Here is a 20947-nt window from a genome sequence, read left to right on the forward strand (position 1 = left end):
TATTAAAATTTTTATCAAGAATGGTCATTTTAAAAATCAATTTCTATTTTCTGTAATGCTAACAGGCCTAATCCATCATTTATTTAAAAATTACTCAATATAAACATGCTCTCAAGTCTATAAATAAACCATCATACTCATTGCTTATCCTTAGGACTCTATTGTAGAAGTCTTTTTAAACTGATACAAAGGCACCAGTTATTATATTCAGTGGGGACAACACAAGTTTGACTCTCCCATCAATACTATATTTGGACCATATCTCTCCAATCTGTAGATAAAAATTTTTATCTGAAATGGAATTTAAGAAATGTTTGATGTAGTTCTGAATATCTACTATTCCTCTAGAAGAGCCATTCAATTATCAAAGAAAGAAAATACCTACATGTTTTGCAACTTATCTTTCATTGTAGCTTGAGGAATATGTAATAAATGCATTTGGTACATCATTGTTATTTAACATTAAAAAGAAAAACAACTTTGGCTAATGGTAATTGAATTTTATAAAAGATCTCTAGACTAAGAAGGAGCTAAAATGAAGAAATAACCAAGCGAACAGGCAAACAAACAAGACTAAAAAAGTGTGACACCTATAACTTTGTCTAGTCTGAGCTCCTGGGATAAATAAGCAGCCAAGAAGAGATTCAACAATATACCTGACATTCTGACTGTCCAGGCAACTGGAAGGAAAGAAAGGAGTTCTGTGCTTGGTGGTGATATCTTGGAAACAGTTAAATAAATGAAAACAGAGAGGAAAAAAGAAAATGGCAAGGATGAGTAGTAGCAACCAAAAGAAGCAATGATTGGTTGACAAAGGGCAGACAGTGATGGTAGACAAGATATCCAGAAACAAAGAAATGTAGCAAAAACAACTCCAAACCATGGGTGAAACATGAGCAAACACACATGCTTATTTTTTTTTTAAGTACAAATGATTTAAAAAAAAACGAGGAGATGCTAAACTATCTCTAATAAAGCTTGGGTTGGGCAAGTAAGTGGCAAACATATGAGATTAAAATCATTACTAATATTGCTTCTAAGACAGGTCAGCCATAAAACCTGAGAACATGCGTAAACATCAATTATATCACTACCTTTGCATATCATTTTAACACAATAAAATAACACACAGAAAATTCATACAGACACTTACTTATATGGTTTCTGTGGCAAGATACTGATCCGAGTCTTGTCAAGTATCTTTTTTAGCTTGTTTCTTCCTCCAACAGTGTTAGCTTTACTTTTTTTATTTACTTTTTCAAGTCCTATCACCTGTTCTACATCTACAGCGAGATCTGGAATGGAGTAGCGACTGGCCTTTTTGATGTCTCCAATTTTAGGAAGGTGAGGGGCACCATTTCTTTTCTCTTCTGACAATCTTGTTAGCAGTTCTTTAAATACTAAAATGGAAATAAACACCATAAAACGCCCATTATAAGAAATCCAAACAATTCAAAGGAAATTGTAGGACTCAGGAACAGGTGACAAGTGTATACTTCAACTATCAAAACTGTAATCCCATGGAAAAATACTACTCCAATGAATGACCACAAGAATCTTCTTTGTTGTGTTGTTCTGTCACTTCCATTCACACTAAGTTAAATACACTCTTTAAATCTTTAGGTATTTAAAAATAATAGGTATTTAAACATTTATCAATAAAAATAATCTTTACGGTTCTCAAGTTAGATTTTTAGATCTACATACATGCTTACATAATTATCTGTATCTATGCATTTTACTGTAAATATTTTGATTCTTATATTTGAAATATTACTTATAAAAATGACTTTTTTCATGATTAAGACATAAACGTGGGGAAAAAAAGACCAAAAGTAGACAGATTAAAGTATGCAAAAATACTTACCAAATAAATTGGTTTTCACAGTGATTGATAAATGTGTGTTATTTCTGAGAATTTCCATGGCTTTTGACAGCTGAATATTTTCAAAGTTTTGACCATTTACTTCTAATATCTAAAAATAAAATTATGAAATTCATTTCAGTATCCCAACTGATTGAAGAAAAAGGCACCAATAATCACTCTTCAGTTTGGATTTAGAAATATACCTGATCCCCTCGTTTCAAGCCTGCTTCGGTTGCTTTGCTACCTGAATCTACACTGTCAACAAAGATTCCAAATCCCTTCTCTGAGCCACCAAGTAAGATAAAAGGCAAAGGAGCTTCTCGGGATGGTTTTGTTAATGTCATCAATCTTCTTTTTGCTTTAGCCGCACATGCAATATTTAACAGCCTTAGATGTCCGCCCATTTTCTATAAAAGTTCAGAAAGAGTGGTTTCAAAAATAGGCTGAGTTAAATTAACTTAAAATTGATGACTTTTTTTTCATCAAAAATATTACCTCTCTTTCCAGGTTATTTTCAAATTCTTCTAGAAATCGAGTCATTGCAGGATCTCCTTCAAAGTCATTGAAGTGATTATTCACCCACAATAATACTACCCGTGTAACCTGAAAAATCAATGGTTTTAGCAGGTTTTCTTCTTTTTAGTGCTAAAAATCTGCAATCAAAGTCATTTCAAAAAAGATACTGAACAGTTTACTTAGTAACAATGGACAAAATAAACAACAAAACCCCTCACAGCAAGGATTTTATTCATAAGAAAATGACCTTCTGAAATTATGTATATTTATGAGTATAGACTTTTTGTTGTTTTGCTAAGAAGGATTTTGAATCTGTGAAAGATAGTAATTAACTTCTATGTTGTTTACTCTCAAAATATATTTGAAACAGGTCATAATAAAAACAAAGCTATAATAAAACCAAAATAAATTAATATAAGACGAAGACAGAAACTAAAAAATAACAGTAGAGGGCAGAAGAGACAAAAGGAATGAATAATATTAAGCCTAGAAAGATCTATAAGGGAAAAAGTTATAAAAAGGAAGGAGCTAGCTGAAAGTTATTGGGAATTACATCTTACTTGCTAACATTAAGATTCAGGAGGCTTTTAACACTGCCAACTCTTCAGGAAAAATGAGTAGACTTTTCTTAAACTGCACATGTGTTTTCACAGAGCCCTACACCTCCTTTATACAGACCAACACACACACACACACACACACACACACACACACACACACACATGCACACACAGTTACAGACTATTTGTGATGTACCCAGCAAGAGGATTGTGACATTCATTAGACTATAATAAGTTCCGTGTGCACAACTTTATCTGTTATGTTCTCAGGACATCCTTAAGACTTATTACAAGTCTTAGCATAAAGTGAATTCTCAACAAAATCTTACTAAATGGAGTATAACTGCAACTTTATAAAAGTACTTGTTTTATTTATGAGTTTTATTTTCTAAATTTTAAATAACATACATTTTCCACAGATTTTTTTTTCAAACATCTTAACCTCTAATCAAACCATCTCCCCTTTTAATCAAAGTGAGAAAATTAAGCACATTATTCTAGCAGTAGAGAAACAAAGGTGATGGTATATAGTTAATTTTTAACTACAGTTAAATACTGTTTACAGTTAAATACTGTTATACACTCAGGAGTCAAGCCTTGATATTTATTATTAATTTTTGGTCATTTACTATCACTATTGTCCATTTTTCAAATTTTGGAAACCCTGATCACATCTCCCTTGAAACCATATCTAACACCCGACCTTTTAATAAAATTAAAATTCTGCAGCTGAGAAGCCAAGTTAAAAGTCTTAGTAGCCTATTACAGGTTAGAAAACTAAGATTCAGGAGCATCTGGGTGGCTCAGTTGGTTAAGGATCTGACTTCGGCTCAGGTCATGATCTCACAGTTCGTGAGTTTGAGCCCCACATTGGGCTCTCTGCTGTCAGTGCAAAGCCCACTTCAAATCCTGTCTCCCTCTCTTTGCCCCTCCCCTGTTTGCTCACTTGCTCTCAAAAACAAACATTAAAAGAAAAGAAAAGAAAACAGAGTCATAAATCATAAATTGAATATTACCAACTTCCACCACCAACAAACAATTTTTAAAACGTATGACGTATTTTAATACATATTAAGTGTATTGAGCCAGGTACTACATAAAGAACTTCACTTCTATTATTCATGTTCACAAAAACCCCTAAAAGATGTCGATTATTCATTTTACAAGTCAATAAATGACTGGCAGGAGGGTCAGATGACACCTAAGGTACATGGCAAAGGCAATACTCAAACCAAGTTTTGATGGCTGGAGAGCCTGGCTGAACAAGCCTACGCTTGTGACTCTCAGAACATGAAAAGCACTGCTGTCCAAATGATTTCTCTAAGACCACAGAGCTAGCTAGGGGCAGGACCAGCAGTAGAGCTTGGGGGCTTTTCACTGTTGGTCTACTGTTCTGGATTTTCCTACCTGCCTTCCCGTGTCTGCCTTATGTAAATCAGACTGTCACATGGGGAAAGAAGAAATGAGTATAGGCTATGATTAACTCTTACACCTCAAAAGGGTATGTAGTTTATCATCCAATCTGGCCTTGAAAGAGCTCTCAAGAGCCGCTAAAGAAGTCTGTTTAGAATTATATTACTGGGGCCTACAGACCAGCAACACGTACAATAAAATGCTGCTCTGGTGCCAATTTAAAAATTGTAACTTTCATCTGGAATACACTGACCATTTGCCCAATAGAGGATGAGGATTCCAATGGAACTCAGGTGTCTCACTTTTTTTTTTTTTTTTTTTTTTTTTTTTTTGCTTAAAAAGAGCATTCTCTTTTTCCATTAAGAATAACTTGAGGGGTGCCTGGGTGGCTCCGTCAGTTAAGTGTCTGACTTTTGATATTGGCTCAGGTTATGATCTCACAGTCGTGAGATGAAGCCCCAGGCCAGGCTCTGCCCTGAGCATGGAGCCTGGTTGGGTCTGTCTCTGTCTCTGTCTCTCTCTCCCTGCCCCCCCTCCCTCACGCATACTCTCTCAATCTCTCTCTCTCAAAATAAACATTAAAAACTAATTTGAACATAACTGGTGTGACATATATATATATATATATATATATATATATATATATATATATATATTAAACTATCTTTAAGGTTATATCTGAACATTTCACATTTAAAAGTCAAACTACAATATATTTTCCAACCTTATCCCTGAGGCTCGGGTCATTAAACCACTCCAATAACTTTTTGCCCACTTCCATTGGGCTAGAAAGAAAAGTCCTGTAGGTCAACAGGAAGTCTTCTATGAATGTTGGATCCACCACTGAATGCTCTTCCACCAAATGCATCGTTAATCTTTCTGAGGTGCCCTGTAACAAAAGGTTTAATCACTATCTCGTACAAATAATATCTATATGGTACCATAATTCCACATTTTCAACATAAGATGAACTGGGTAGTAATATATATAATAATTTATCAAACTGCTGTTCATCAGGAAGTACAAAGATCTTTTTAACAGCTGGTAACTTTTAAGAGAAATCATACGTAAAAATGGGGGGAGGGATCTTAAGTTCTCATAACTAATGGATACTACAAAAAAAAAAAAAAAAAAAAAATCCTTCCCACAAGATGGAGGCAAGTTTATCTTACCTTAATGACGATGTGTCCCTTTCTTGTTCCGGTCCTATCAAGTTCTCGGTGTTCTTTTACCATAACAATTTCTCCTTCCTCCTCAACTTTTTGCATGTTCTTTTCTACTTGGTTGAGAATACGGCAGTAATCTTGCTGGGCTATGCAGACAAACTGGAACAAAATGTAAGTCACATGTTAATGATAAAGTGCTTGCAAGAGATCTAGCAGTACTAATAATTCAGTGTTTTAATTATTTAACAGTGACATTTTTCCATGTCTTTCCCATACTCTCTAAATGAATGCAGTAATGAACCTTAATCTGACTTCTCTACTTTTTAATGTATTTCTTCTTTGGTCAAATCAAGTTTCATTTTTATCATATTTATATGTAGTTTATATTAAAAATCCTAACCATTTTAAAAATCAGAATATAAAATTAAAAGAGTCCTTTTTCATGCCTCTTCTTTGAAGGTGGGATCTTAGGAGGATAAATATAAAAACATAATTACCACTTAGTAGGCTTTACAAGTTAGAAAAGATTTTAAAAGCAACAATTTTAAAATAAAAATGAAAAAAAAAAGATCAAAATTCAAAGATACCCATGGAATAGATATTATACATTTGCTAGTTATGTTGATAAGAAATCAGTTTAGAAAGTTCGTTCAAAAAAGGTCCACAAAACAAGCCACCTACTTGTTAAACTCAAGTCATATTCCTTGTAACTAGTATTAAGGGCAATCCTTGCTCTTAAACAAAAAATTAAAAATAATATGCATGGTAAGCCATTACTCCTCTGTGACCCCAAATATAAAAAATATTAGGGCTTAGGGCAAACAACTAAATTACATTTCTTAGTAATTTAAAAAGAAAGTGAAAAATGAATTAAAGCACTTATTACACAAATTAACCAGAAGTCAGTGAGGAGGAGACACGAGTTAGAGTATTTACAGTTTTGACTTAATGTTCATGATAGTATATTTATTTTTGTAAAAGATGGAAAACCAAATGTAATAATAATTATCATGAATATGACACCATCATCATCATTTTGTGGTGGCCTTATAGGAACTCTCCATTCACCTTCCTGGTCATCCCATAAAGAAGGTCCTACTATTGTCCCCGTTGTACAAACAAAGAAACAGCTGTACCAACAGCATGCTGATTTGCCCAATGTTTCATAATTACATGCTTGCTAATTAAAAAAAATATTTTTCATGCACATCAAAATCTTGGAATAAAATAGAGCAGTATGTTAATAATTATTATTTCTGAATAATGCAAATTACAAGTGACTCATTTTATTTAATAAATTTTCTATATTTTCTATACTTTCCGTACAATCAGTAAAGTTTTTTAAAAGAATAGCAGCGCTTCATACCTGAGCAATAGCTTATTACAACATTGTTTCTTCCAGAGCTGGTTGATAAAATCTCATTAATTTTTCTACTGGAATCATAAAGTTAAAATTCAAAAGACATAGGCTTTTCTTATAATTACATATAGTTAAAAAAATTTTTTTTAATTTAGAAACACAATCCATTTCTATAACACTGACCACAGGTGTATACACGTTTTGAAATCTGTGGTCCTTAGTTCTTTGTCTCAAAAATAGTTTATTTTTTTTCTTTTTACAGGGCACCAAAATTGCTCTGTCTCCAAATAATTTTAGGTGATCTTTCTTACACTCTGTTTTAGAGAACACAATTATATCATTTTCTCATTTATCTCCTAAAAAAGAAATACATTCCATAAGTTAAAAGGAGTAAGTAGATAGAGAAAAGAAAATGCTCTTAGGGGCACCTGCGTGGCTCAGTCAGTTAAGTGTCCAACTTGGGCTCAGGTCATGGTCACATGGTTCATTGGTTCAAGCCCGAAGTCAGGCTGTGTGCTGACAGCTTAGAGCCTGGAGCCTCACTCTGCCCCTCCCCAACTTGTGCTCTCTCTCTCAAAAATAAATAATAAACATTAAAAAAGAAAGAAAATGATTTTAGAAGAGAAATGTACTAAAATTAATCTTGACTGAAGGTTTAAGGAAATTAGAATAAGTTTGATTTGGAATTCTTAAAGCCTAGACTTTTTTTTAATGTTTTTTTTGTTTGTTTGTTTGTTTGTCTGTTTTTGTGTGTGAGAGAGAGAGAGACAGAGTAGTGAGCAGGAGAAGGGCAGCAAGAGAGGGAGACACAGAATCTGAAGCAGGCTCCAGGCTTTGATATGTCAGCACAGAGCCCAACCGGGGGGCTTGAACCCATGAGCCATGATAACATGACCTGAGTCAAAGTCCAACCAATGCTTAACCCCCTGAGCCATCTAGGCACCCCCTTGAGAGATATTTTTGTCACTTCTGTACCAAACTGAAGTACCATCCAAAAAGAAAATAAAACCCAACTGAATTTCTAATATGGACATACATATCTAAAAAGAAATAAATAATAGGTAAAAACATTTATCTGTATTTTTATTAGCAGATTTATTTTTGCTTTAAGAAGTCTGAAGATATAATAAGAAATTCATACGCAAGACATAATTTTAATTGGTATGATGAAGCCAGCTGAAAAATTGTTAACTATGTACATAATTACTTTGATGAGGTTTTATACTTTTAAATAGCTTTAAGTATATGAAAGTAATGTAGACCTTGGCATTCTGATATAAAATAAAAATGCAAACAAGATTTGGCTTACAAAAGGCCAAAGGCAGCTTACACTGCAGGATTGTTTTTTGGGCACATGACATCACAACTGATATTTAGTAGAAAAATTATAATAGACGATAAAAGGATGAAGTAAAATTAAACGTCAACCATAATACAGTATTGTCAACTTTCCCATGTAACTGCTTTCTCCAAAACTACTTAAATTCAGTGTCATTAGCTCCCATGGTCTCTGGAAAAGGGGAGTCTAACAGGTTTACCTTAAGAAGCTAGAGCTATTTAGGGGCGCCTGGGTGGCGCAGTCGGTTGGGCGTCCGACTTCAGCCAGGTCACGATCTCGCGGTCCGTGAGTTCGAGCCCCGCGTCGGGCTCTGGGCTGATAGCTCGGAGCCTGGAGCCTGTTTCCGATTCTGTGTCTCCCTCTCTCTCTGCCCCTCCCCCGTTCATGCTCTGTCTCTCTCTGTCCCAAAAATAAATAAAAAACGTTGAAAAAAAAATTAAAAAAAAAAAAAAAAAAGAAGCTAGAGCTATTTAAACTGGCCTTTTGTGGTCTGTAAGGGAAACTCATGCCTGATTGTTCACACAGGGATCCCAGGGTTCGTTCCCCATTGAGGGTGTAGGGTAAGGCTAAGCAATGCCTGATGTGTTACTGGCAGGCCTAAGACACAGGCGGTAGCGAAGAAAAAGGGGAGAAGGAAAAGAAGAGTGGGAGAGAAGAGCAGGAATGGAAAAGAGGGATAGGAGTGGGAAGGAGAAAAGAAGGAGGCACATATGGGAAACGGAAAACCATTACCAATTGCCTGGTACCACAGGGTGTCTATATCTAGCCCTGCCTTTGTCTTTCAAAGCGAACAGAGGAACAGGCACAAACAATGAAAGGAGAGAACTGAAAGAGGAGCACACAAAGTAGGGATCCAAAGCAAAATAGAACTTTGAGCATATCACGGGATCCAAACAAACAGAAATAAATGTTAAATATAATCCACTCATTGTGGATCAGGTTTACTCAACTAAATATCACATTATTCAGTATTTACTTTTGGAACCCACTGGACTATAAGAAAATTAAGGCCAGTCCTAGGCGAAGTTGCCTCTTCTTGGTAAGGAGAACAGCATTTTTGTTCATCTCATTTAATAACTGTTAAATGCCTACAAGGTGCTCAGTAGAATGATATAAACTTATGGACGCCATCTTATGGATGAATGAAAATATGATTCTCATTGTTTCCTTTACTTCCCCTAACAAGAGGATGATCTAACATTTGTAGATAACTTACTGACAGATATGACATTTTAACAGAAATACACTAAAATAATACACCAACACAAGCGTTACATTAAGTCTAACTTCATTCTCCAACCTTGTTCTCCTACTGAGGGAACGAATGTCAGGCCTGAGCAGATGAGTCAGTGCAGGTACAAGAGTGATTCTTGAAGCCCCTTATTTAAGATCTTCCTTTTACAGTGGCTTAGACTGGAGTGGAGAGAAGAGACTTTTCTCGGGTTTCTCACCAATTCCTCATCTAGTAAATAGAGTAGACTCTCTTCCCTGACATCTTCTTTCTCTTCGTTTCCCAGAATTCCGAAATAAATATTTAATGTTACCTGGTACATCTGATATTACTTAAGTACTCTGTAATATTCAGTCATATAGCATTTTTAGCAATTATTCTGAAATATGTCTATGCCTCTAATATCATTTTAGTTCCATGATTACAAATTTCTAACAAAAGGGGCTGGTCAATTAAGAGGTATTAATGTAATCGATGAATTCTCAGAAATAAAATAACTTTTTAACTTGCCCTTTAAGGGTACAGACTCTGACTAAAATGCTCTAGTAATGCCAATATGTACCAGGGAGGAACTGATAAGAGATAATAGGATAGGGAAACCTTTAACAAATTCCTAGTTTGTTTTGGACCAAGTATGGCTTTATTATATTTTGGAGTACAGTTCCAAAGCTGAAACATCATCTATAATCTCTTTTACAAACACATTTCTAGGTCAAATAAAGACTCCGAGATTTACCTACCATTTTGTTTTCTTCTATTATGCCAAATAATTGAGACTTGACTATATTTAGAATGTTCTTCTGGCATTACTATTCAAAATAATGAATTCACAACCATTTATTTTTTCTCTACAGTGCTTACTGAAGGAATTATTTGGCAACGTTACTCTTGGCAACATTATTCTCTAGGTAAGATAATTGTATTTGTAGGGGCGCTTGGGTGGCTTAGTCAGTTAAGCGTCTGACTTTGGCTCAGGTCATGATCTCCCGGCTCATGAGGTCAAGCCCTGTGTCGGGCTCTGTGCTGACAGCTCAGAGCCTGGAGACTGCTTCAGATTCTGTGTCTCCCTCCCTCTCTGCCCCTTCCCCCACTTGTGCTCTGTCTCTCTCTCTCTCTCTCAAAAATAAATAAATATTAAAAAAAAATTTATTTATAGCCATGGTCATTTTCTCTTTTAGTAAGTAAAGTGCTTAAAATGAAAATTTAAAAGAGTATTATTTTACATTTATCAGACACTATAAAAATTCAATGATGTTCTTTTAGAACAAAGTATATTCAGATGTATTTCAGACTACAGACCATTAAATACAGTGGGCATTTACCATTAATTGGTCTAAGTCAAATCTTTCGGTTTATTTACATTAAAACATTTTATCTTTCAAAGACTTTTTTTCAGAAGAGAAGACATAAATTTTATACACTTGATAACACAAGTATTTTAATTTTTTTCTTAATAATACAGAGGTTATCAGTTATAATCAATCTAACTAAATTTCACATTTGGTCTCCACATTTTCTCTAGTCTTTTATTAAATGCTTTTATTTATTTATTTATTGTTTAATGTTTGTTTATTTTTGAGAGAGAAAGAGACACAGTGTGAGCAGAAGAGGGGCAGAGAGAGAGGGAGGCACAGAATCCAAAGCAGGCTCCAGGCTCTGAGCTGTCAGCATAGAGCCCAATGCGGGGCTCGAACCCACAAACCGCAAGATCTTGACCTGAGCCAAAGTTGGACGCCCAACCAAATGAGCCACCCAGGCGCACACAAATGCTTTTAAATAATGATTATTAACACAATATCAACACTAACATTTTTCTTTTGCTATCATGTATTTTCTTTTATTTTTTTTAAATTTTTTTTTTTAACGTTTTATTTATTTTTGAGACAGAGAGAGACAGAGCATGAATGGGGGAGGGGCAGAGAGAGAGGGAGACACAGAATAAGAAGCAGGCTCCAGGCTCTGAGCCATCAGCCCAGAGCCCGATGCGGGGCTCGAACTCACGGACCGCGAGATCGTGACCTGAGCTGAAGTCGGCCACCCAGGCGCCCCTCATGTATTTTCTTTTAATCAGTAATTACTTTTTTACCAAGAAGTCCTTCTACTGATTCATACTATGATTTTCAGGACTTTTATTGTTTTTAAGTTTTTTAATGTTTATTTATTTTTGAGAGAGAGTGAGAGAGGGTGTGATCGAGGGAGGGGCAGAGAGAGAGGGAGACACAGAATCCAAAGCAGTCTTCAGGTTCTGAGCTGTCAGCTCAGGGCCCAATGCGGGGCACGAACTCACGAGCCACAAGATCATGACTTGAGCTGAAGTTGGATGCTTAACCAACTGAGCCACCCAGGCGTTCCTGATTTTCATGACTTTTAAATCAATTCCTTATCTTGTATGTATTTAAATAAAAACACTGCATAACTATATCACATCATCTTTATTAATCTATTTCTTTTCATAATGGGTGTTTTACTTCTATATTTTTTGATGAACAGATTATCAAACTATTATTAATGGAAATTTTAAAATGCAATATTTACAGAACACTTTTTTAAATAAAACATATTTACAGAACACCTAGTTATGTGGAGTCCAAACAACTTTATTATTTTTTTAAGTATGCTTTATACCAAATGTGGGGCCTGAACTCATGACCCTGAGATCAAGAGTTGTATTCTCTACTGACCAAGCCAGCCAGGCGCCCCAAGTCCAAACAACTTTAAGGAAGATTTATTTTTAATTTCCTAGGGTGTGATAACATTCTACTTTAAAATCATATTTAAAATTCTAAAAGATGACCTATTTATATAGGCAGAAAAAATCTTACCCCAACTGTATAGATGTGATAAGCATAAAATATACATATACATTTTTAATGATATTTTATACCTGGCAGTCATCCACCTTTGTTCTCATTACTCCTTTCATGTATTCTTTGTCCATGGTAGGAGAGACACCAAAACTATTTCCCATACATAATATTTCTGCTTTTCCATCTGGATAAGTTACTTCCACAGAACCATTCAGAATCACTGACCAGGAATCCAGCTAATTCAAAAAAATGAAGACAAAGCAGAAAATTATGGTCATGCAGCTGTAAATGCTAGAATGGTCTCTACAAATGATTTAGCAGATTTTTCATTTTGAAGATGGAATAACTCAAGTGAAGTTAACTGTTTACTAAATCGAAAGAAAGAACAAGGAATAAAGCAAAGCACAGCCATGGATCTATGTATTTCCGCATGCCCAGCTAGGGGTACATGTCATTCCACTCTTTTAATTTGACTTTGGGCATTCTTCTCTAAAATGACACAAGGAAAAAGAATTCTTCTGTTCCCCCAAACATATGTAAGCAATATAAAATGATCACCACTGCCTCAATAAGAATATCATTGCGTTCTGACAAAAGGCATACAATGAACATTTAAAGTTATAAAAATCTGAAAAGTTAATATATCAAAGTATTTCTATCAGTAGCATATGAAATATTATAAAAAATAAAAATATTAGATTTGAAATATTTTGACATAACAATCAGTGTATCATAATTCTTAAATTATTCAAACTAATTGTTGCCCGTTGTTTTTTAAGAGGAAAAAATAAGAATTCGTTTTTTGTTCACTTGCTGTACTAAGAGACGCTCAAACAGAAATTTCATAAGTGACAGAAAGGTTCACTAACCTCTTCACCATCATTTAGCACTATGGTCCCAGCTCGTTCCACGACTGCAAACACCATAACAGCACAAAGTTCTCGTCTCACTGACATAGTCATATTGGCAAAAGCAGGCAATTGGTGCATAAATTCTAAGAGTTGTTCTAAAAGGCAAAAGATATTGTAAACATTAATCAGCAATTACTTATTTATTTATCTATTTAGCTTATTTATTTGAGAGACAGAGTGAGAGAGAGCAAGGGAGGGGCAATGAGAGAGAGAGAGGGAGACAGAGATTCCCAAGCAGACTCCACACTGTCAGCACAGAGCCTGATGTGGGGCTCAAACTCACGAACCGTGAGATCATGACCTGAGTCGAAACCAAGAGTCGGATGCTCACCCAACTGAGCCACCCAGGTGCCCCACTACAACTTTTTTTTTTTTTAAACCAAGCATTCAAAAAGAATGCTCCAGGGTTCTTTCTTTTTAAATGTCCTACAAAACTGCCCACTGGAAAATATAATTACTTCAAATATTGTTAGTACAAAAGCTGAACTTCTTGCAGGTAAACGAAGAACTGTCACTATGGAAGTGGTGACATTTACTTATTGATTTAGGAATGCTAGTATACATTGTGATTCAAATTCTAATGGGAATGAAGAAATTAATAAACTTCAAATGGAAAATTTCTATTGAAAATCATCTGTGATCTTATTAAGGCTAATTAAAGGGTGAAATGATAAGCTGAAATGAAATAGAGGTCTGAGAATTCTCCAAAAAAAAAAAAAATCAATAGGTCTATTCTAGTGCCTTCTGGGCAGGTAGACACCCAAAACAGCAGAAATAACCACTTTCAATCTAAAGATATCCCATGATTTAGAAACCAAGGGGTATTTTCTATGGATTAAGACAAATTTATAAAAATTAATCAATTAAAAATTGTATTATGCTAAGTGAAATGAGTCAGAGAAAGACAAATATATGATTTCATTAAATATGTGGAATTTAAGAAACAAAACATATGGACACAGGGGAAGGGAAAGAAAAATAAAGATAAAAATGGAGAGAGATGTAAACCACAAGAGACTCTTAAATATAGAGAACAAACTGAGGGTTGCTGGGGGGCTGGGGGGGGCGGGTTGGGGTTAAATGGGTAATGGGCATTAAGGAGGGCACTCGTTGGGATGAGCACTGGGTGTTATATGTAAGTGATGAAATCACTGGGTTCTACTGAATCCAACCCCACACATTATGTTAACTAACTTGAATTTAAATAAATAGAATTTAAAACATTATATCACAAATACAAATGAAAATTGATACGTTATTTTTTTTAACCCACAGACTGGCCAAAAGAGAGAAAAGTTTCAGTCTTCCTGTTGGCGATGCTGTGGAGAAACAGCTTAAACTTTGATACAGTTGTAGCTGTTGACAAGATGGATGACTTCACAGTCTTTTCTAGTCCTGTGGTCTCTATTTTTAATTTTTTCTATTATTAGGTAGCTTTACTAATTACTAAGTTCTTTCCTTACTCCTCACTATGGCTCTATGAGGTGCATGTTTTCTTTCTCATTTCACAGGGAGAAAACAGGCTCAAAGTCATATAATTAGGAAGTGACAGTGATGATTCAGGACCGTCTGCCTCCAAACCTCCTGCTGGACATTATAGGTAATGATAAAAGAGCACAAGGTGTATGTCAGACATCACTTGAATACTTATTAGTTATATTGCTTTGGGAAAGCTGATTAATTTACTTAAGGCATGTTTCCCTCATTTATGAAAGAACAATATAATACCTACCCTTTGTTGGACAGCTGTGACAAATACAATAGAGATAATAAAGTCCTTAGCACAGAGTAAATATTCAATAAATAAGAACTGCTATTATTGTCATTGTTATCATACTCATATCATTCAAATTTCTAAGTAAAAATTCTGCTATATTTTTCTTGTCCTCACGTAATGGAACTGTCCCTGTGTACATTCCATCTATTTGTTAGGATTTAGTGACACATTTATGTTATTGGAGATACAGTAGTTTGTTCACTGCAAAAACAACACAGAATAGAATGATCTATTCTGTGAAAACATTACATTTATAGAAGGTCAGATGAAGTGTTTTTCTCGGGTCTAGCTGGGTAATGTCTCTTCTGATTAGACCCTACGTCATCGCCCTGTAAAAGACTTTCATAACAGAGTGGCTTCGGAATCAGGAGAATAACACTGATAGGTGGTACCCAGGGACTCTGTCCAAGAAGACAGTGTTCTTCAACCTTACCCAGACTGATGTGCCAGGAAATCAATATACTGTTGCAACCAACAATTTTTTTTTTTTAAAACCAGCATTTTAAAAACAAGAAGAGAATCAAAGCACATAACTTATAGAATAAGTTCTGTTTAGTGAAACTTTTATTTCTGGAAGGAGTGGGTGTGTTTGGGTCATATAAATAAAATATATTTATTCCTTGGGACAGCAATAAACCAATTTTTAATACCACTGCAATTATCTATTATATATGGGAGGTAACAATCATTGTGTTACAAACACACTGACCTTTTGATCTGAAGCAAAAAAACAAATGAAAAAGCTAGTATATCACTGTTAGTTCTGCAGTTATAAGCCTCTGTTTTCTTCAGCTATTACTGCCCTACCCCTCACCATAAGGTAATAAAAAATTACCTATAGAACACACATTTTGCTTTCTTCCCCCTCCTCCCCCAATAATACTAAATTTCCTTGGACAAGTGAAGATTCATGGTCTTAAGAAGAATATGAGACCAGAAGTCAGAAATGTTTTAAATTCAACATAATACGACACAACATAATAGACAATAAGTCAAATTACGACCACATATATGATTGAAGAATATGAGTATATGAAGTATAAAATATATTTACTAATACTTGCTAAAATGATTTGAAGTGCCTTGCATAGACATTGTTCTTGCTTTTTGGAAGATTCCTGCTCCATTAATGGGTTATGAAATCAAGTTGTGATACAGGAGTAATGACTAAGATTTAAAAAAATATGACAGGATAGAAAATATTTGTGTATCACATATAATATGGATAAATAATAAAGAAGACAGAAAAGATCTGATGATAGTAATGTACATAATACTCTAGGCTCAGCTGAAAAACTAAAAATAAATAAATGCTTAACCAGATGGTATCTAAGAGTTAAGTCTCCCAAAGATCCAACAACAGTGTTGCTGGTTTTGTAGTAACCTGTATTTATTACACTGGATAATTAGTGCAATTAAAACAATAAAGAATTTCTATCACTAATCTTCACAAAATGAATATAAAACAGGAGCATTTGGCTATAGGGGCTCAACATAAACTCTGGTAATGCCACAGGGATCATACAGAGTTCAAGCAATTAGGGTTAGTCAAGAGTTCAGGGCCTGGAATGAGTAAAAGACAGTTCCTAGAACATGGCAAGAAGAAGCCATGGACTGAAGAAGCAGGACTACTTTCTTCTATGTTGCTTGGAAGAATCTATTAGAATAATACATTAATTAATAATATTTTATTTTGTTAGGAAAGGAATATTTCTGTTTATGAAAAAAGACCTTTTTTCCTTAAAGTTTATTTTGAGGGATGGAGGGGCAAAGAAGAATCCCAAGCAGACTCCCTGCTGACAGCACACGGATTGATCCCACAAACTCTGAGATCATGACCTGAGCCGAAATCAAGAATAAGATGCTCAACTGACCGAGCCACCCAGGCGCCCTGAAAAAAGACATTTTTAAACACTTTTTTTCTAGTCAATGTGACACAAAGAAAGGCCAGATAATCAGCTTACAGACACCGCAAGCGATGTCAATATAAAAATTAGCTTATTTGCTTGGTTTAATTTTGTATAAAAACTGGTTACTATTAAGATATTTTTGAAAAATCCGTGGAGTTTTGTTTTTGTTTTTTTGGTGCTATATTGAAGGGGAGAAAAAAGAACTCTTTGGAAGGGATCTTTGAAAAGTAGGTCTCTACCTTAATGTGTAAAGGCCTCAAAAAAGAAATTAAATTCACAACCATTTGATAACTGAGTACCTACAGAATTATGAGCTAGAGAGCAAAAAGGAATAAAGTCTTTTCCTTCAAAGTATTGAAACAAAGGTACACACACCCAAGAATCTATGGGAACCCCAAAGCATTTTTTTTAATTCTTGCAGCTTTTAAAATATATTAGCAATTTCATTTGATTCAACTTTGATTCTGCCCACCCCCCACCTCCCAACACACCATTCCTTCTCTATTTCATGGGGTTAGAGGAAGGTGGTTAGGAACAGAGGCATCCAGAGAGAGCATCATTTAGAAGTTTGTAGTTTTTATGAAAGGTATCTGTTGTAACTAAATACTGGCAGATCAGTTAGATTTAACAAGAGTAACAGCAAAAAAGCTAAAAGTGCTCACATGTGGTTTTGTCTTGAGGAGACAGAATATAAGCTCTTCCAAGATCTCTTGTAGAGCAAACAACACTCATAAGGCTTTAACTTTAATAATAATGGTTTTTTATTTTAAATAAAAGTATATTTGATAGGAGCAAGCATCAGAATCATCTCTGCTTGCAAGTGAATTGGCATTCAAGTAAATGTTATTCACTGGAGGCTATATCAACAAGCACATTTAAAAAAAAAGATCGCTTTGTATTCTTTTGAAGGAATCAGCATAGCATTTGCTTTCCAGAAATTCTGGAAAAGATACCTTCTCAGATATGAAGTGAAAAATCTTAAATTTCCAGGAATGATATGCTGTATGATTTTAATAATTATTTTCTTCTATAACTGTACTAAAATGAACATATTCAAAAAAGAAGATACATTAACTTACAAAAGAATAATTTCCACATCAATCTGTTCATAAGCAATGTTCAATCTTATTTAAAAAAAAACAACAACAACAACCTATGAGCAAGGATTCTGGAGTAAGATGGCAAACTGAATACACTTCCAATTTCACTTTCTCTTTAAGGACATTTTTAAAAAGAAGTCGACAAGGACAAAGAGAATGGGACAGTGTAATACAACTTTGGACACTGCAAATCAAATGAATGTGTATGTGGTATTAGACATGAGAAAGTGAAACCCAATGTTTTCAGTGGGTAAAATAGAACCACTCTAATTTATGCTGCAGAACCCTCAAGAGACTTGCAAACTGCCAGCACCTTTGGAACGGGAGTGCAGGTGGTAGAGAAGGAAATGGGCTAGAGTCAGGGATGGGTATCTGTGAAGCCTTTAAGTGCTTACTCCAGCAAAAATTATCCAGAAAGGGTTAACACAGAACACATTTCTTCACTGGGGGCCACAGGCATAGGTGGCTCCCCTTTTCACTTCCTTCATGTCTGAGCCCTTTAAAAGGACATTACCAGCCATTTCCTCCTAAAATAGGCTCCATTCTGTTCATTCCTCAACCTCCATCACTCCCTAATCCCCACTTTATTCTTCAGACTGAAAGAGAGCAAGGATCTTACCTGCCTGTTCCCCTCTGAGTTGCCAGGACTTAAAAAAAGGTTCAGTACATAGAAGGTGCTTAATCACATTAGCTGCATGAATGAATGGTTACCAACATGGTATATTCATCTATAAATGCTTACCAATCCTATAAATTTTAAATTTGTATTTTAAATATCTAATACAAGTTGTTGGTTTTTCATCCTTAATTTTCTAGCGTATGTATATAGAGTAGGTGGTAAAAGATTTTCTTCATCATGTTTGTTTCCTTCACAACACATGCAACCAGCCACTTATAACTATGCCCATACTGTCCTATATCTAATCCCAATACAGCAAGTTCCTTGAATTTGTCTGCAAATATATATCAGCCAAAAAGAGTTGGGAGAGTGGTAGGACAGATTATCTGGGCTCAGGCAAGGGTGCTTACAGATTCCAGACCTGTGGTGGACACAAGGCGCTCTACAGAAGTTGCCCTGACTCCTAGCATTCTAAGGAAGAAGCCTGAGTGCAGAAGGCGTACCTGAACACTAAATCATTATTATACAGTCAACTCTTATTCTGATGGGAAAGTGGGTAACGGAAACTTCAAGGATGGGGAAAACAGATACAAAGCCACTTGGATTTCTAACCTTAGGATGCACTTAAAGAAAGTCTAAACCCCCCGCAGCTCATATACTACTAAGTTTTCCACTCAGTCCCATCTTCAGATGGAACCAGAGTAAAAGCAAAGTCATTTACATGGCAATTTTACCAGTTGTCATTGACTGGTATTTACATACAGAAAACGTGAGCTTAATAGGAATAGTGCTCACAAGAAAAATAATAGGAATAACATTATATGGAAGACTACTTTTTTCTTTTTTTTGTCATAAAGTAAGCTGAGAAGGGGCTCATGTGGTAGAGTTTTATGAGAAGTTTTATCATTTGTAGACTTCAGAACATAATGATTGAATAAAATTGATTCTTTAAACTTTTTTTCAACAAATGCTACTGCTTATGCAAGGGAAAATTATAAATTAATGACTTTTTAAAGCCTGCTATTCTTGGGCTCTATTTTATCAGGCCATTTTACCCTAAATATTTTAAATTGCTCTTAAATTCATTTTCTTATCCAAACTTACCAATGTCATCATCTGTCCTGTCAATTGGATCCTTCTCTAGGCAGTCTCTCACAATGTCCCTGCTCATCAGAGGATCTGATGCCCTCTCAATGTCTTCTTCATCATCATCGTCCTCAGAATCCACTGCTGTTTCTGGCAACCCACTCAGGTCCATATCACCAGCCTCGCTTTCTGTGGCCTTAAAACAGACCAAAATAATTTTTAAAAATTATTTTAAGCAAGTCTTTTTGTACCCAAAAGAAATAAGAGCAAGTCTAGTTTGAAATATTAAAATTTTAGTATATTGATTTGTCTGTAACTAAGCATGTATTCAATATCAACAAATATTTATGCACTAGGCACTATGTAAGAAGAATCACTTATAGAAAACAGGAGTGATTTAATCTCCTATTAAACTTTTAGTTGGGATTAATGATCTTATCTCAAAAATTCTGATTTCTTATCTGAGCTGTCATATGCTCCTGAAACAGTAGAATAAAGAAGAAAAAGACACTGTTTGTTTTCACTCCATTTTTCAAAGAGAATGGCTTAAGCTAAGAGCCTAAGGGTAATAACTGATTCTGAGCAATTCCTTCTCCAAAAGAACAGGTGTAGATTTATTAATGCCAAGAAGACTCAACAACTTCTTTCCTATTAGGTGGTCTTTATGGAAAAGTGAAGCATAAATCAAAGATAACTTTATAAGTATGTGAACAAAACATTAACATTTACTTTGATTATACCAATGTCCACTCTCCAATTATAAATCACCAAAAAATATTAAAAGACCATATGCCTACATGTAACACATTCTTCATTCCTCAACAAGGTGACCTTATCACCAATCAAATTTCAAGTAATCAAGTACTTAAATGTTAGTCATTAGAGTCACGAACTTCAAAATGATCTTTTCTCCTGGGCTATCTCAAGGCTAGGACAGCTATCCTATTCAGGTCATTCTATAGCCTGCTGTGATTATCATCTCCACAATATATATGAATGTTATCATATCAACCTTACTTGACATTATACCCAAAATTTACTAACTGCTTAAGCTATGAAAGTCTTGAACATCACGTTTTGCCAGATAAAATATTAAACTCTTAAAAAGTCTGTTATAAAAACCATGAACTTCCTAGAAAACATGTATTATAAAGTTCACTAACTTCAAATAACTTGTAGTTCACGTGGTTTTCAAAGACATTAAAGGCCGTCTTATTTTTAAGAATAGGCAAAAACATTTATTAAAAGTGAAAGATAAAAATATAAACTGCTGAACTTCCTCCTC

The 20947-nt window shown here is 34.8% G+C and overlaps 1 protein-coding gene across 16 annotated transcripts in view; it reads right to left on the reverse strand.

The window, feature by feature from the left end:
• Positions 1–20947, reverse strand: part of RAPGEF2 (Rap guanine nucleotide exchange factor 2) — a 249805-nt gene that overhangs the window by 22091 nt on the left and 206767 nt on the right. For all 16 annotated transcript variants that reach the window (XM_058721011.1, XM_058721007.1, XM_058721006.1 and 13 more), the window contains 9 exons: positions 19681–19858; positions 13129–13265; positions 12337–12495; positions 5529–5681; positions 5081–5245; positions 2363–2470; positions 2071–2274; positions 1868–1976; positions 1154–1400 (listed from right to left, as the gene is read on the reverse strand). In XM_058721011.1, the coding sequence (XP_058576994.1) occupies positions 1154–1400; positions 1868–1976; positions 2071–2274; positions 2363–2470; positions 5081–5245; positions 5529–5681; positions 12337–12495; positions 13129–13265; positions 19681–19858 (1460 nt within the window). The remainder of the gene's footprint in view (positions 1–1153; positions 1401–1867; positions 1977–2070; positions 2275–2362; positions 2471–5080; positions 5246–5528; positions 5682–12336; positions 12496–13128; positions 13266–19680; positions 19859–20947) is intronic.

Source organism: Neofelis nebulosa, chromosome 3, assembly GCF_028018385.1.
Source record: "Neofelis nebulosa isolate mNeoNeb1 chromosome 3, mNeoNeb1.pri, whole genome shotgun sequence".
Classification (NCBI taxonomy): Eukaryota; Metazoa; Chordata; class Mammalia; order Carnivora; family Felidae; genus Neofelis; species Neofelis nebulosa.